The sequence below is a fragment of the Neolamprologus multifasciatus genome, chromosome 16, assembly GCF_963576455.1.
Source record: "Neolamprologus multifasciatus chromosome 16, fNeoMul1.2, whole genome shotgun sequence".
Taxonomy (NCBI): domain Eukaryota; kingdom Metazoa; phylum Chordata; class Actinopteri; order Cichliformes; family Cichlidae; genus Neolamprologus; species Neolamprologus multifasciatus.
The window spans coordinates 20225743-20241627 of NC_140454.1; the positions used below are offsets into that span (position 1 = coordinate 20225743).

The 15885-nt window shown below is 36.7% G+C and overlaps 1 protein-coding gene across 2 annotated transcripts in view; it reads left to right on the plus strand.

Moving 5' to 3' along the window:
- Window positions 1–15636, plus strand: part of fign (fidgetin) — a 31392-nt gene extending 15756 nt beyond the window's left edge. For both annotated transcript variants that reach the window (XM_085134776.1, XM_085134775.1), the window contains one exon: window positions 5677–15636. In XM_085134776.1, coding sequence (XP_084990902.1) covers window positions 5685–7913 — 2229 coding nt within the window. In that variant the 5' untranslated portion in view covers window positions 5677–5684 and the 3' untranslated portion in view covers window positions 7914–15636. The remainder of the gene's footprint in view (window positions 1–5676) is intronic.
- Window positions 15637–15885: the final 249 nt, after the last annotated feature.

Consider the following 15885-nt stretch of genomic DNA (forward strand, 5'->3'; position numbering starts at 1 on the left):
TTACATGTGGGACACCAGTGAGGGATGATGATGATGCGCAACAAACTCTTTGTGGTAGGTGAGGATGCTTGAACAGAGTGGACTGAGATCTTATGGAGTAAAATGAATTTTGTGTGTGTGTTAAGCCTTTGGTGAAGTGCCCTTTTTGCCGGTGCAAAGAAAAAGATGACTTTGTAGTTATGTGTGAAGGAGGTAAGCTGTCTGTTTGCTGCCCTTCCCGGGAGGAGCTAGCAGTGACAAGGTCAATAGAAAACTAAATTATGAAAAAAAAAAAAGCCTAGAGAAGTCTTTGTGCAATTTTGAAACTAAGAAAATGTTAACTAATCTTGTACCTCTAAATTTCATATTAGATGTCTATGGACATATACGAGAAAGAATTGTAGAATTGTAACTTGTTGTCCCAGAAGTTATAATAATGGCATAATTAATTTATATATGAAATGTATTCTTGATGCCATATTTATATATTACTTCACCAACTGGATCCTGATTAGTGGCATTATATTAAAGTTTTAATTTCATTGAGTTCTCATTGCCGGCCTTTATAAAGTGTTTCAAGTTAAATGTCCTGGATGCATTAAATGTTTTTCTTTAAGCAAACTGAAGTGTTTTATATCTTTGTACTTAATTTATCTGAATAATACGTGACTGAAATTAAATCACACAAGTTTAAATTTCTTAAATGCTACTACTCCTATTTAAAGAAACTTGCTATTTGGATTATGGCAACTTGTTTTGTGTGTGTGTGTGTGTGTGTGTGTGTGTGTGTGTGTGTGTGTGTGTGTGGTGTGTGTGTGTGTGTGTGTGTGTGTGTGTGTGTGTGTGTGTGTGTGTGTGTGTGTGTGTGTGTGTGTGCGTGCGTGCGTGCGTGTGTGTGTGTGTTATCCACATTACATTAATTCTTAATTCTTGTTAATAAAGACTATTTCATGTGAAGTTAGGTTAGCTGTTTGAATTACTGACAACTTGCCCTAGTAATTTCAATTACAACATTTTTTAATAAATATCAAATTAATTTCAGTACTTAATAATAAACTTAATTTGCAAAACTTTTTGTGTGGAAGACGTTTCTACATTTTTATTGCCTTTTAAAATTTGATTCTTAACACGATTCAGTACATTTTCTTTAGATTTTCGGTGTCAGTGTCTTTTTTTGATATTCCAGAAACAACCCAGTTAAGTACAATAATAAATGGATAAAAAGTACTATAATAAATAATAAAATGTGAAGTTTAAAAATCCTCCTTTAAACCTGTTTTTTTTCCATTATTTATTTTATTTTGACAGGAGATATAATATATTATGTAATATTGTAATATACATAGATTATCTCATTCATTGTTAATCTATCAAATCAGCTGGTTCATTGATAAATTACATTGTTTCTAGTTATCTGAACTGTGCAAATGGCTCAGCATTGGGTAGTTTTAGATAGATAATGTTAATACATTTGCTCAGGCTAAAGTTAGACACGTTTTCCTGTTTGCTACTTTGAAATGGTGCTTGCTCTGTTGCAATGGGTTTCAAGCTCATATCTGCCTGTATTATTGGCATTATAAAAACACTTATAAAAGATGCCATAAACATACTATAAGCACATTGTACAGTCATTTTCCTCCTTTTAAGTTTGGAGTAGAATAGAATCATATGGCATCATTTGACTTTGATAGTCTGGAGACCTGTAGTAATTTGCTACTATAGGTGGACAGACTGAAATGTATAGGCAGTAGCTGCGGAAAAGACGGTGACTGAGGAAGGCATATCGTTTCTAAATGAGGGGTTAAATGGCACTCTGCCATCCAAAGATTGGAGCTACTGCTACATGGAGCTCTAAATTGAGTTTAAATAGTCTTAACTTGATATGTGAGATGAATGACTGTAGCTATACCGATTACCATTTCACATTGTATTAGAATGTTTTGCCCCACCCCTACTTAGAATATCTCCAGTGAATTTGAATATGAATATCAGCTTGTTTTTATTTATAAACATAATTACTGTCTGTCTGCAATATTTTCACGCTTGTCAAGTAGAGAGCTCTGTGTGCAGAATAAAAGCAAAAGCTCCCATAATTATGTTTACGTCCAGCGATGAAAACCCCAGGGTTGTAATGATCAGTAATTATAAATACTTTTCAGCATGTCTACTGCCTCAGCTGGGACTATTGTGTGGTGTGAAGTGCAGAGTTTGTGCAGATTAATTATGACATTGTACATGACTAAATGTACCAGTCTGCTTTAGCTCTGCAAAACACTTCCAGTGCATAATCACACTCAAGTTTGACTTTAAAGAGCTCATTACAGTTAGTTTTCTAAAGAGCGGCTTATTAAACACAGTTACCTAATAAGCATCTTTGGTGGTGCAAATTGGTAAAAATGGTAATGAGTCTGATTAGGCTGCGTTTCAATTACGACAGCTTTCACCCCCCCACCTCCCCAACCCCCTGATTTCCCCTCCCCCAAAACCAAAAAGAGGAAGGAAAGTCCAGCTCTTTATGCTTGGGAACCCTCCTGGAAGGCATTTTGCTTTCTCTCTCTCTCTCTCGCTCACACTCACACACATAGACAGAAAAAGGAAAAGAAAACCACTCTGCCACCTCTGTGCTTCCTTTCAGCAGCACAGTAATGAATAGAGAATTGTGCAAGCGGTGGTCCAATTTACGCACTAGGAAATTGGATGGACAGAGTGGAGGCCCACTCTTGTTTGCTTAAAAACGGCCTAGGCTACCAGATTAATAGTTCCCAAAAAGGTCAGCATCTCTGTTTCATCGATGATGATCACTCAACTTGAAATTAAACACCATAACGCAGCATGGCATAACATGCCGAATGTTTTTTCTGATCTTCTCTGATGATATTTTATTTATAATGTATAACTAAAATTGTTCTATATTATTCTGTGCAAGACAATTATGTGTTTTATGAGATAATTCTTGCTTTTATCATGGGGTCATTCAGATGTCTTATGAACTAAATAACTCCAGAATTGGACACATTTTCAATACAAATGCTTACTTACAATGATCATCTTAAATATGCCATAGAGGATTATTGAGACCAATGAATTAACAAACAGAGAAAAGTCTAACAAAGGCCTTATTTGTGAGTCGCTGATGAGTGGAATTTGAGCTCAAGCCCTGAGGCTATCTGAAAACATTCCTCTAATAGAGTTCTCTGTAATTATACCATTTCAAAGAAGGACAAAGGATCTAGTGGATGTTGTATTTGAATTTCTATGAGGGTAGAATAAAGAACAACGTTGTCATGTAAAACCAAAGTAGGAGCTTATTATATTAATTTGCTATGTGTGTGTACACATGAATTTATGCCTCTTGATGGATTAGTGTCTATATGTGTAATTATTTGCCTGTGTTTATTTATGTATAGTATTTATTCATATGCTTTCTCTTGGGATGCATTGATCATCCATTCTATAACATTTGTTCTTTATCAAGCCATTCTCTGATTTTCATTAAAATACTATTGTTTATAAATGTTTCAGTATAATTAAACTGGTTGATGCATTCAAACAATTTAGACACCCAGTGATACCAATTAAGACTTGAATGTGTCGTGTTATTGCTGGTGTATGTAATACCCATTTATTTAGGCCAGGTTTAGGTGTAAGTTTTTCTTTTTCTTTTTTTTTGTAAGTGCAAATGTACTTTATTTTAGCAGTGCGTTGAATTTTGATCATCTTCAATGGTCTCCTTTTTATAAAATACTTGATGTTCAGTGATCTCAAGTATGCTTCGCTAGAAGCACTTCTTTGCTTGTCCAAAGTGGCACATTGTTCAGAGAGGATTAGCTGTAATAGAAAAAGCTTACTCAATAAGCTGCGTGCAATTTTGTTATTGACAAAATGTGCCTTGAGTGTTAAAGAAGTCTATTGAATGATTTTACAGAGACCATCATCATGATACTTGTGGGTAGTGCAGTGGTAGTTGCTACTTTCAAAACAAGGTCTTCATTATGTGATATTTTCTTTAGAAAATATATATATATATATATATATATATATATATATATATATATATATTCCTACTATATTATAGTAGGAAACACATTAGCAGAGAGGAATAAAGAAAAGGGGTGTCAGACTGTAATGGAAAAATATTTTTTCCTCTGCAGACTCTTTAATTTGCATTTGACCCACCTACATACCTAGCAAAACAGTTGATCTGGAATATAATGACTGACTAACACAGTAGTGTTGGTCAGTAACTACTTTTGGAATTCTCAAAAGTGTAGACGCTTCATTTTAAGTTCATTAATATTAGAAATATTAGATTAAATACACTTTTTGCAAGATTTTGTGGTATGACATGTATGACTTTTTTTTTATTTTATTGTTTCAGATTTTTAAAGTTTATCACTGTTCTCCATAGTAACAGGATTTGTTTTTACATGTCATTTTCTGCATGTTGGTAAACATTTCTATTCAACTACAGTATAGCTATGCTATTTTTATATATTGGCTTTTTGCCTCAGGTTTTCATGCTATAGCTGTGAGCTATAGCATGGATCTCTTTGACTAAAACCTTGTAAATTAACACAATTAGTGCAGCATCATCCGGCTAATTAGCTGCTGGTGTCTAGAGTTGCTGGTGGGCAAATAGCTGGGAGGGAGTCAGAAGGGAATCGACAGCATTTGTAATCTGGACATTAGCTCATTGTTGCTCAAATCCTGTGGTATGGACTTAACCTACTGAAATATACAGTATAACACTACACTGCCTCTTTAACAAAGAAAGACATTCTAATGGGCAGAAACAGTTGAGTTGAATGCATCCTCTCTCATATCTTCTTGTGGCATTTGGTCAGATTAGTGTTCATGAGAGTTGTGAGACTGTGTACACTATCAGATTGTCTTGAGCTGTAATCTCTAGTAGTCTAAATTCTTTGGGGATATAGTACACCCTCTGATAATCTCAGAGTAATAGATGACAGTGTGAGTAAAAAGTTTTATTTGCAGATTTACTTTAGTATTTAACTTGATTATTTCTGTCATTCAAACCTTTAAAGCTATATAGAGAGGCTGGGGAGAAAAAGACAAGTGAAGCATGGTTTTTTGGGGGGGGGTTTTTTTCCCTCATCCTCACTCTGCCGATGAGGGAGCAGTAGGCAGACTCGATGTGGATGTAATTCATGCTGGGCTGAGGGGTTTGTGTGATGAAAGCAACAGAGCGCTGCCAAGGAAGATTGCTTTGCTGCTGTCCTCCAAGCAGATTTGAAACTGTCTCAGAATGCCTCAGATGAGAGTTGGATTATAGACTGACCTGCAATGTCTGTGTCACTCTGCTCTGTGTTGGGTGGATTATACCACCGTTACCAAGTGATGGGTCCCACATCCTCATAGTGTCTGTGATGTGTATTCAGATAGTGTTTTCTGTCATAAGAGACATGTAGAGATTATGAAGCAAATAGTATTAAAAATTATATTTTTGATATTGTATAAAATGTACTTAGTACATAGGTTAAACAAATATATCTTCTTCTTTTTTTACTTTGTACGGTTTTTTTTACTTCTCTTACAAAATGGTCAGAAAAACACCTATGGACTTCAGTGTGTTTGAATTTTTACAATTTGACTGTAGAATATTATTGCATTTAAATGATGATAAACCACAATTCAGTGCTTACATTGATATATTTCTTCCCTATGTGAAATATCCAGGTCTAAAGATGCAGTGGACCCCAGAGCACACACAATGGGCAGAGCAACACTTTGACATCTCATCCACTACTCGCTCGCCAGCACACAAAGTAGAGGCCTACCGGGGGCACTTACAGCGAACATACCAGTATGCGTGGGCAAATGATGACATCTCTGCGCTGACTGCCTCCAATCTGCTTAAGAAATATGCAGAGAAGTACTCTGGGATCCTAGAAGGCCCAAATGAAAGAACCCTGCTGTGCTCCTACTCTGATAGCACTACTGGACTCATGAATGGACGAAAGTCAGAGAATGAATCCTGGCAGGAGGGGATTTACCCAATGAACTGTGCTCCAGATGTTATATCTGTGAGCAAAGCTGGAATGACAGCTGCCCTACCCCCTACAGATGTGTCAGCTAGCATAGGCAGCTCCCCAGGGGTGGCCAGCAGTTTGTCTGAGCCTAGCTATTCCAGTAGTAACTGTGGAAGTCACACAGCCACTACTCTCCACTCGGGCCTCCCCTCTCAGGAATATACTGCCAGCTACAACGGTTCCTACCTGCATTCTAGCTACAGCGGCCAGAGTACCCCCGCCCTCCCATCCCCACATCCTTCTCCTTTGCACAGCGCTGGGCTATTACAACCCCCTCCCCCGCCTCCTCCTCCTAGTTTAGTGCCGAGCTACAACACTGGGTCTCCAAACCTTCCCAACTACAATTATCCTCCAACAGGGTATGCTTCGCAGGCTGCAGTTGGCCCTGGTTATAGCCCTGGGGGAGCACCCCCTCCTTCTGCTTATCTGCCGTCTGGTATTGCAGCTCCTACACCAATCCCTCCCTCCACATTGCCTGGCTACACCTACCAGTCCAATAATCATACCCCAATTGCACCAACACCTTTGAATGGCAGCACATCCAACTCATTAAAACGAAAAGCTTTCTACATGAGTGGACATGGAGATATGGACTCAAGCTATGGTAATTTCAGCTACAACCAACAGCGCTCTGCACAGAGCCCCATGTACAGAATAGTAGATGGCAGCATCTCAGACTCAAACAGGGGCAGTGGCTTTGAAAGAAATGCTGAAGCAACATCTTTAGCTTTTAAACCAACGAAGCAGCCAATATCTTCTGATCAGCAAAGAAAATTTAACTTGCACTCTGGCAGAGCACTAACTCCTCCATCATACGGCTCAACAAAAAGCTCTGCAGGTGATCTTAGAACTACTGAGCCCTACAGCAAGTTTGAATCTCCTATGATAAGCGAGCAAACCGAAGAGCACAGACAGCACCTCTCTCACTCCCTAACGGGGTCTGATATAGGTACAGCTACCTCCTCCATCCATGCTGCAGAGGAACAGCTGAAGAATAGTGATTCCAACCTTGTAGAGCTGGTAACCACAGAAATCCTTCAGCAAGGCTCCCCAGTGGACTGGAGTGACATTGCAGGTCTGGATATGGCCAAAGCAGCCATAAAAGAGGAGATACTATGGCCCATTTTAAGGCCAGATATGTTCAGCGGACTGGCCACGTTACCTCGGAGCCTCCTTTTATTTGGACCTCAGGGAACTGGTAGGACACTTCTGGCACGCTGCATGGCCAACCAACTGGGGGCTGCCTTCTTGCGATTAAGCAGTTCAGCACTGGTGACCAAGTGGTTGGGAGAAGGGGACAAGATCATCCAGGCTTCTTTCCTCATGGCACGTTGTCGCCAACCAGCAGTAGTCTTCATCAGTGAGGTGGACCTACTGCTGTCAGCCCAGCTCAGTGAGGACAGTCCTGTGAATCACCTGAAGGCTGAGCTTCTCATACAGCTTGACAGTATTTTGACCTCTACTGAGGACCATGTTCTTGTGGTCTGCTCCACAAGTAAGCCTGAAGAGATCCCAGAGTCCCTGCGGAGGTACTTTACCAAGAGATTGTTAATTCCCTTGCCTGATGGGACTGCACGCCATCAGATAATCAGTCAGTTGCTCTCACAGCATAACTACTGTCTTAGTGACAAAGAGATGTCACTACTTGTTCAGAGGACAGAAGGCTTTTCAGGACTGGATGTGGTCCAACTCTGTCAAGAGGCTGTCGTAGGACCGCTCCATGGCATGCCTGGTACTGACCTGTCAAATATCCACCCCAGTCAGATGAGGCCAATCTCTTACCAAGACTTTGACAATGTGTTTTGCAAATTTCAGCCCAGCATATCACAAAAAGAACTTGATGTGTACACTGAGTGGAATAAAATGTTTGGTTGTAGTCAATGAAATGGACCTATCAAACACAGTTTCTTTAAAACCAGTTGTTGAGTACAAATAAGTGTTTAGCCTTCAGTGAGGAAGAAAAAAAACAAACAGTGATGACATGAACATGCTATATAGAGCAAAGGAAATTTCCTTTTTTGGCTTCTGACAGAAGTTATCAGTCTGGACGTCAGACTTTGGTTAAAATCAGAAAAAAACTTTATATGGCTAAATCCATGTATTAACTACAACTTAAACAGCTTGGAGAAGATGCCCCACGTTTTTGTATATACATATATATATATTTAAATATATATATACTATTCTGCTGATCTTGAGATTTAGTTGCTATCAAGTGCCTGAGGTGGTGCTGTTTAAGTTTTTTGTTGTATTTTTTTGCCTCACAATCTTCATTGGTGAAATGTGCTAATACAAAAAAAAGCTTTACAATGTGACAAAACCTTGCTTTCTCTTTATTATTGAACAGTGTTCTTCAGCTGTGTCTGTTTTGTGCTCTCTGTGAACACTCGTGGTTAATTTGAGCTGAATTAAATTTACTGGCATAATTTTAGTTGGGGTTCATTACCTTACACAGATCTTATGCATGTGTAAGTCATTTACTTACCATAACTTTGGTATATCCATTATTTTTAGGTGGAGAATATGTTTGTTTGTTTGTTTGTTTTTCACTCAACTTAAATTTGGTTGATGTGCTATAAATAAAAGTGACAGTTACATTTTTTGAAAAAAAGCTGACACAGTGAATTCAATTTCAACATTAAATTACTATGTAATTCTTGTTAAAATATCAGAATAGTCACAATGTAAAATTCTACCATTTTTTCTTTTGATGTTCTCTATTTGACAACTCAGGAAAGTGATGATGATGTTGATAATATGTCTAGTACCTCATGAGCTTGTATCAAAGCACTACACAATACACAAGCATCTGACTTGCATTTAAAATCGCATCATCTAACCATGAAAGGCTATTTAATACCTCAAAATGAGAAGTTTCCTGCAATGAATGTTTGAGAGTAATTCTCATTTATTTGTCTAGGATTCTTTAACTTTGAAATTAGTTTGAAATGGAAACTTGTTCTAGGATCAGACAATTGCCTTTAAAAATAATGGAATCATTGTGTATCTTGAATTATAGCCTTAAAGAAATTTCTGTATGGAGCATTTTTTCCCCTTTTGGCTGTCATAAGAAAAAAAATTCTTCATTTACATCAAATAAAATGATCCTGTTGTTTAGTTCCCAGTTTGCAGACACAGCTTGTGGTTATGCAGAACTGAAAGAAATACAAAGGGTGTAGACAAACATCTTGGGGTTGAGAATGACGACTGCCCCAAGCTATTTCATTCCATCTTGCTGCTGTTTTATCATTAATGAAACCTAAGGATTATGTATAGCCCAAGTTTCTTTCTACCTCAGTTTCTTTGTTATCTCTGAAAGACAAATTCATAGGGACAGCAAAATGTCAGCATCTCTTCTGCTTGTTCGATTAGAAAACCCTTTGAAAACGAACAAAACAATTTCTGAAAAAAAAAATTATTAGCTTTACATTTTGATAACTGCCAAGAACCTTGTTACTCACCATATGATATACGTAAAGGGGAATGCCACTGAATGTCAGGTTTGTGATACACTATGCCTTTGCCTTAAGGATAATTTGCTTTGTGTTAGCCAAGATTCACCAGTGATCTTGTTGCTGTACCTTACTAGACCCCTGAATCTTTGTCCAACATAGACGTGTGTAAGCCTGCACTGTTTTGTCTTAAAAATGATTCCATTATGTTGAAGTTTACTTTTCCTTCTTAGGCTATAACTGTAACATCCATGAATTGAGTGGCATTCCCTTTTAGGGACATTTCCGAAGGCTAGTCTTGCATTGTCTGGTAAATTATTTTTATTTCATTATAATTTTCACACTTAAACTTGTACAATGTTTTCAATCCCTATTTGCTGCCATTTATCAGTACATGCCCATGCAACATTTCCAACAATAAAAGAGCCAATCTGATAGCTGAATTGGCAAGTAAAAGTATTGAATGTATTATGTACTCATAGTAGTAAGGAAAGCAAAGCACTCGCACATTGAAAAATGCCACTGAAGTAGATGTAGATGTAGAGGCACTTAAGGACCGTATTTTTTGTTGTTGTTGTCTATTGCACATATTTTATCTTTTATCTTTTATTAGACAACATTCACAATGATCACTGCTACCTGGTATGATATCATTAATTTTCAAAGATCCATATCAGGATGTTTTCGAAGCATTTAGAACAATTACAGAGCAAGAAATCTACCAGCTGCACCAAAAGTCTGTTTCTAGTTTTATATAATCTATACTTTACAGAAGAGTAAACTAGGCAGTTTAATTAAATCCATACAAGTAATTGTAACTGGTAAAATGGTAACTAAACCCGACACATTTTGATCAGCTTAGGGACAGAATCATTGTATTTGTTAAGTTTGAAAATTGTAGACCTACACATATTTGGAGAAACAGTAATGAAGAATATTCATGCCCTCTTCACTTATTTATTATATTCAGTAGTTTGTTTGTAACGGACGGCTACAGTCAGGATCGATCATGTTCTCTACATGTAATACCAATGGTAATTTTCCAACACCAGTTCTTTGAAGGGACTGGAATTACCCTGAAGTTATAAAAAAATAAATAAACATACATTCATTGTAAGTACACTAGTAGTAATAATTGTCGCATTATGTCAATTGTAACAGTCATACTCACCAGTCACATGCAATTTTTCTCAAACGAAATGATCCTAAAACATTGTAACATTGTTACATGAAATTTGGCCACTGCTCAGGGCAAACACATGAAATTGGAAAAAGTTGATGCTACTCGTAAAAGCCCTTACACATCAAGTATTTACTGTCTTTTATGCGTCTGTTTGTTTTGTTTTTTAAAAAATTCAGATTAAAACATCTCTTTTCTCTCCTATATAAGATGAAAACAGTTTTAAGGAAACTGCGAATTTACCTTTATTGCCGGATGTATTTATGTATAATTGGAAAATCTCTAGCAATCTCAATGGGCATTGTTAAGTTACAGAATCACAGTATGTTAAATGTTTAAGAGATACATGAGCTTATGAAATAATAAGTTTCAAGTCTCACCCCATCAAAGTGAACGGACATAGCATATCTGCATGGAAGACAAATACAATTATGGTTAACTTGTTTATTGCAGAGTTTGGTAGAAAATGACACACTGGAATATGAGACTGAATATAGAAGTTTTTTTCTTGTTGTTGTTGTTGTTGTTGTTGTTGTTGTGTTTTTTTAACAAGTAGGTACTAAGAAGCCTTGAGCACGATTTACAAGCACAGATTTCACAAGTACAAAAGATCAACTGTTCACAAGCAGCAGAGATGTACATTGAAAGGGGGAATAGTCCACTCAAATTAAGTTGTATGTAAGTAATCTTTCGTGCATTTCAGAGAAAGCTGTCTCCCAAACAATGTGTAATAGAGCACAATGTAACACAAGGCACATAAAATGTTACATTTCTATGATTTTATTTGTCATGACAGCTAAACGGTAAACATTTTTTGACAAAGATCTGATATGAGGAAAACTTAGACACATTTATCAAAATACATTGTAAAGTTCAGATGTTGTAGATGTTATTATAAATCATTCAGTATTGAAGGTGATGTGGGTATACAGTCACAACATGTCAGCAGAACCTTTGATAAGCACATTGACTCTCAGTCACTTGTATCATCTTTTTCAATATCTTTCAGTTTTTCTGTGATTTGATTTTGCTGAACTGCTTAAAATGGTGTTTCCATCATGAGTTTTTTCAGTCTGGCATTCTTTATAACCTTCTCTACCTCATTGCTACATATTTTACATGTAGTACTCATGTCCTGTCATTTTGAATGTCATGCATTTGTGGATAAAAATTTAAAACAAACAAAAAAAATGCATAAAATAAAAGCTTGCCCTTGAATTTGAGCAGTCTACCTCACAGAGACTGTCTTTACGTTGTCAAGAACTAGTCACAGAAAAAAGGCACCTTGAAAACAAAGATGACGTTAACCTGCACATACAGTACTGACGTTCAGTATATTCACAATATCATGTTTCCATTAACCTTGTCTCTTGCAAGGTCCCCAATGCAAATTCTTTTCCTAAAAAATAACAACTTGCTTTAATCTTTTGTGAATTGTTGTAGTGCGCATGTTATTGTGTATATCTGTGCACTTGCAATTCTACATGCAAGTGTGAGGGATAACATTAAAATATGATTCTGAATTTTTACTTTTCATATACCTGTACAGAAAACAAACTTGCACATAGCTGTATGTATTGTACATTTGCTAATGATATACAGCGTACATACGGAAGTGCACCACATACATGTTTATATGTGTGTATGTATTGCCATACTTACAGTACAGTCGATTTAAATGTATTTTAATTTCAAGGTACATAAAAGTTATTGAATACTGAATAAAGGTGTTTTCTTTTTTTCCTGAACTCTGAATGCATTTTGTACTTAAACTTACTTGATTAAATTTGCAACGGTGTGATAGACTGTGCTATTTCTTTTTTGAGTTATTCATTTCGAAAGACAATGTTAAATCAATTACAGCGTGATATTTTTTTTTAAGTTAACTGGTGTTTTAGAGTAGAATAAATCAGTTAGCAGCAGTTCGAAACTTACTTTTTTATTACGCTCCGCCCATCAATAACACCTTTCATGATCCATGAACATTTATAAATTCATAATTGATGTTTTTTTTAGTAGAAAGCAAACAGGTATGCTAAAGTTCCACTTTATGGTGTCATTAAGATGTAGGTGGTACATGCGTGGGAAGGTTCTGTGCAATTAACATGAATGAGGAAAGATACTTTATTAGTACTGGCTACTTTCTCTTTTTTTAAATTGTGTATGCATGTTAATATTATTTGTGTGTGAGTTTATCATGAAATCTAACATGTCTTTCTCATTACTATAAACATAAAGATAGTGACACTGGTTTGACAGGGTGAAAAACATTCTGCTTGTATTATGTCCTTCATTCCTTATTATTTGGAGAAACATACATTTTGTAAATTTCCATATCGCTGTTCTAAATGAAGATTTGAGATTTGCATTATTTAAATTAGTAAAATTACCCAACAAAAATATGTTTTTTAAAAAAAATTGAATTCCGTATTATCAGTGCCTGTCACTATCTGACTTCATAAGGACTGATAACCTTGTCAAAGCAAGAATACTAACACTTAAAACACTGCAGTCTCCCGTGGAGAACTGTCCTTGGAGGACGGAATTGTTTTCAGGCATTATTTAGCATGGGTCTTATGCTTTAGCACATTACCTGGAAATAATTCTTTAGTAATTTAGTCAAGATAATTTTATCTAATTTATGGCTGAATGACAAAAATACTCTTCAGATTTATTTCCTTTGCCTCATTTATTGTGCCCTCTTTGTTTAATTGGATGGATGGATGGATGGATGGATGGATGGATGGATGGATGGATGGAGCGTTGTGAGCTCTGAAATTCTAGCACCAAACATGCCCTGTGTTTCTTCTCTCTGAATTTTTAAACAAGAGGTATTTGACCAGGAAAAAAAATCAGGACAGATAAGAGAAAAATAAAGTTGAGTCAAACAAATTACACTCAAGTTATTAGTGGCTATTTTGTAAATATCAAAGATCCACTTGTCCCAGTGTTCTGTGCTTCATTTGCATTCTGATGAAACTGGAGTGGATGTGTGTGAACTCGGAGGTTATCTGTGGAGCTGCAGCGCTGAGCAGCCGAATCAGACAGCTTCACAACCGCATGGCTCAAGAGGATGAGCCACAGACCTCTCTCAAATCACTTCCTTCATAACAATTAAAATATGCAAAGTGATAATTTTCCTTAAGTAGCCTTAAATGTGCAATCTATTTAAATGTGAGGGAAATTGCCTAAAGCTTGCAGTGTGTGTATGTGTGGTAGGTGGGGTGGGGGATAAATTATGCAAATAACAGAAAGGACTCTTGAAAGCCTAATTTTTCTGTAATAAGCATACTGTTTCATTTAATTTTTTTCCTCTTATTAAAAGTGACAGTTCTTTTGCTCTGTCTGATGGCTATATCTGACACAAGCCCATGAAACTGACTGCTAGAGTAAATGGTAAAGCATTTTTGTAGCTTTTAGATGATGGTTACATTCACAAAGTAATTATGCACTAGAAAGTCCAGAAATAAGGTTTAATTACACAGTAATCGCTTCTGATGGACACGAGGAAGTGTGAACACTGCCAGACTGCAATCCATCAATGACAAACCTCTGGCCAGTTTTAATTCCTCCTCATTTGCATCATAACCTCGGCACCAAGTTGCACAAATGCTGTTAAATGTTAATAGGACCTGTCTCTCCACTCAAAATGAATGCTTAAGCCATTTCAATTCTCCCTTTCTCTCTATCTCGTTCTTTCACTCCCTCTCTCTCACCCTGTTTCCTTCATAACACACACACCCTCTATCTCACACAGTCCATATCTCCTCTCTCTCGCCTCAATTCTCACATTCTCATGAGTCTTCACATAAATAGACCCTCTTCAGAAGGGAAGCTGAGCACAGGAGACAGTGCACGGTCACTGCTGTGCTAATTGGGAGCAACATGTAAAGTTTTATCTCTTGAGTGCTAACAAACCATACAGACAAGTATAAATTCTTGCTTTGTGTGTACGCACATGTGTGTGTCTTTGAGTACAATTGGACTGTGTATGTGTCTCGCACACACCAACAGAGCTACAGAGCGCAAAGGTTTGTTCACACCACATAGAAGGCCCTCAAGTTATCCCCGTCCTGGAGGAACAAAATTATGTTTTCATTAATTGAAAACTGGGTGTGAAAACTGTTGGTGTGGCAGATGCAGCTCTGTTCCTCTTCAGACTTTTATAAGGTTGATTAGAGCCAGGATGTCTCATTATAAGCCTGTCTCCCTCATATATTGTAAGTATACTCCTTATTATACGCTGGCATCCCAGTGTACTGCAGTGTATTTTAAATATAGATGACAGCTTGCCAAAGGTAGACATAAGGCCCAGCGGACCACTTGTGCATACATTGTCGACTTTTTGTATTTATTGTAATAGCGCATCACATTTTCTACTTCACTGATCCCACTGCTGCATCACACCCACCATACACTCTTAGATACTTATACTATGACCCTTTTAATCCCCAGGCATTCAAAGCATTTCTGTCTCGATTTGAAAAAAAAATAATAGCAATAATAATTGGGCATATGGAAACCCAGAAAATAAGTATGTCTGCAATGCACAAATATAATTAGCATGTGTATGTCTTCCATGGGATTTCTTTTTTTTTTGCAAACATTTTGAACTCCTAATATTTACTTTTGAAGCTTTTCAGACTGTCAGTTCTAATTATCAAGAAATGACTTTTAACTGTTTTGCTTTGGTTTATCAGTTCTCTCATGTTTTGCATTTGAAAAAACTGATTGCAAAGGACAGTCGTGACTTCAGTGGAACCGAGGAAGCAATATAAATAAAGAAAAAAATACGAATAAATAAAATCTGTAACATCATCCCATTGGATGATTTTGAAGGCTCTGCATTTGCCAGTTGGTCTAACATTTGTGATTTTCATGAATTTACGTGTTGATGATGGTTATGATTATTAACGGTGGTAAGAAGAATGCACACACTTGAGAAACAAATAGAATTTGAGTCTTTGCTAAAACGCATTAACCCTCATAATGTCCCCCCGATTTCCATACAACTGGGGTGATCAGGGGTCAAAACTGTCCCCGCTTCATTTGAGTGTTTTTTAAAGTATAAAGTATAAATTGTCAATCAATTCAGTGTTACATCTTAGTTTTACTTAAGACCAACACATTAACACAAAATTTACCCAACATTTTACATTTTAGGGCCACCACACCTTGTTTACAAAAAATACACCCTGTTTTTTAAGCGAAAATAAAACAAGAA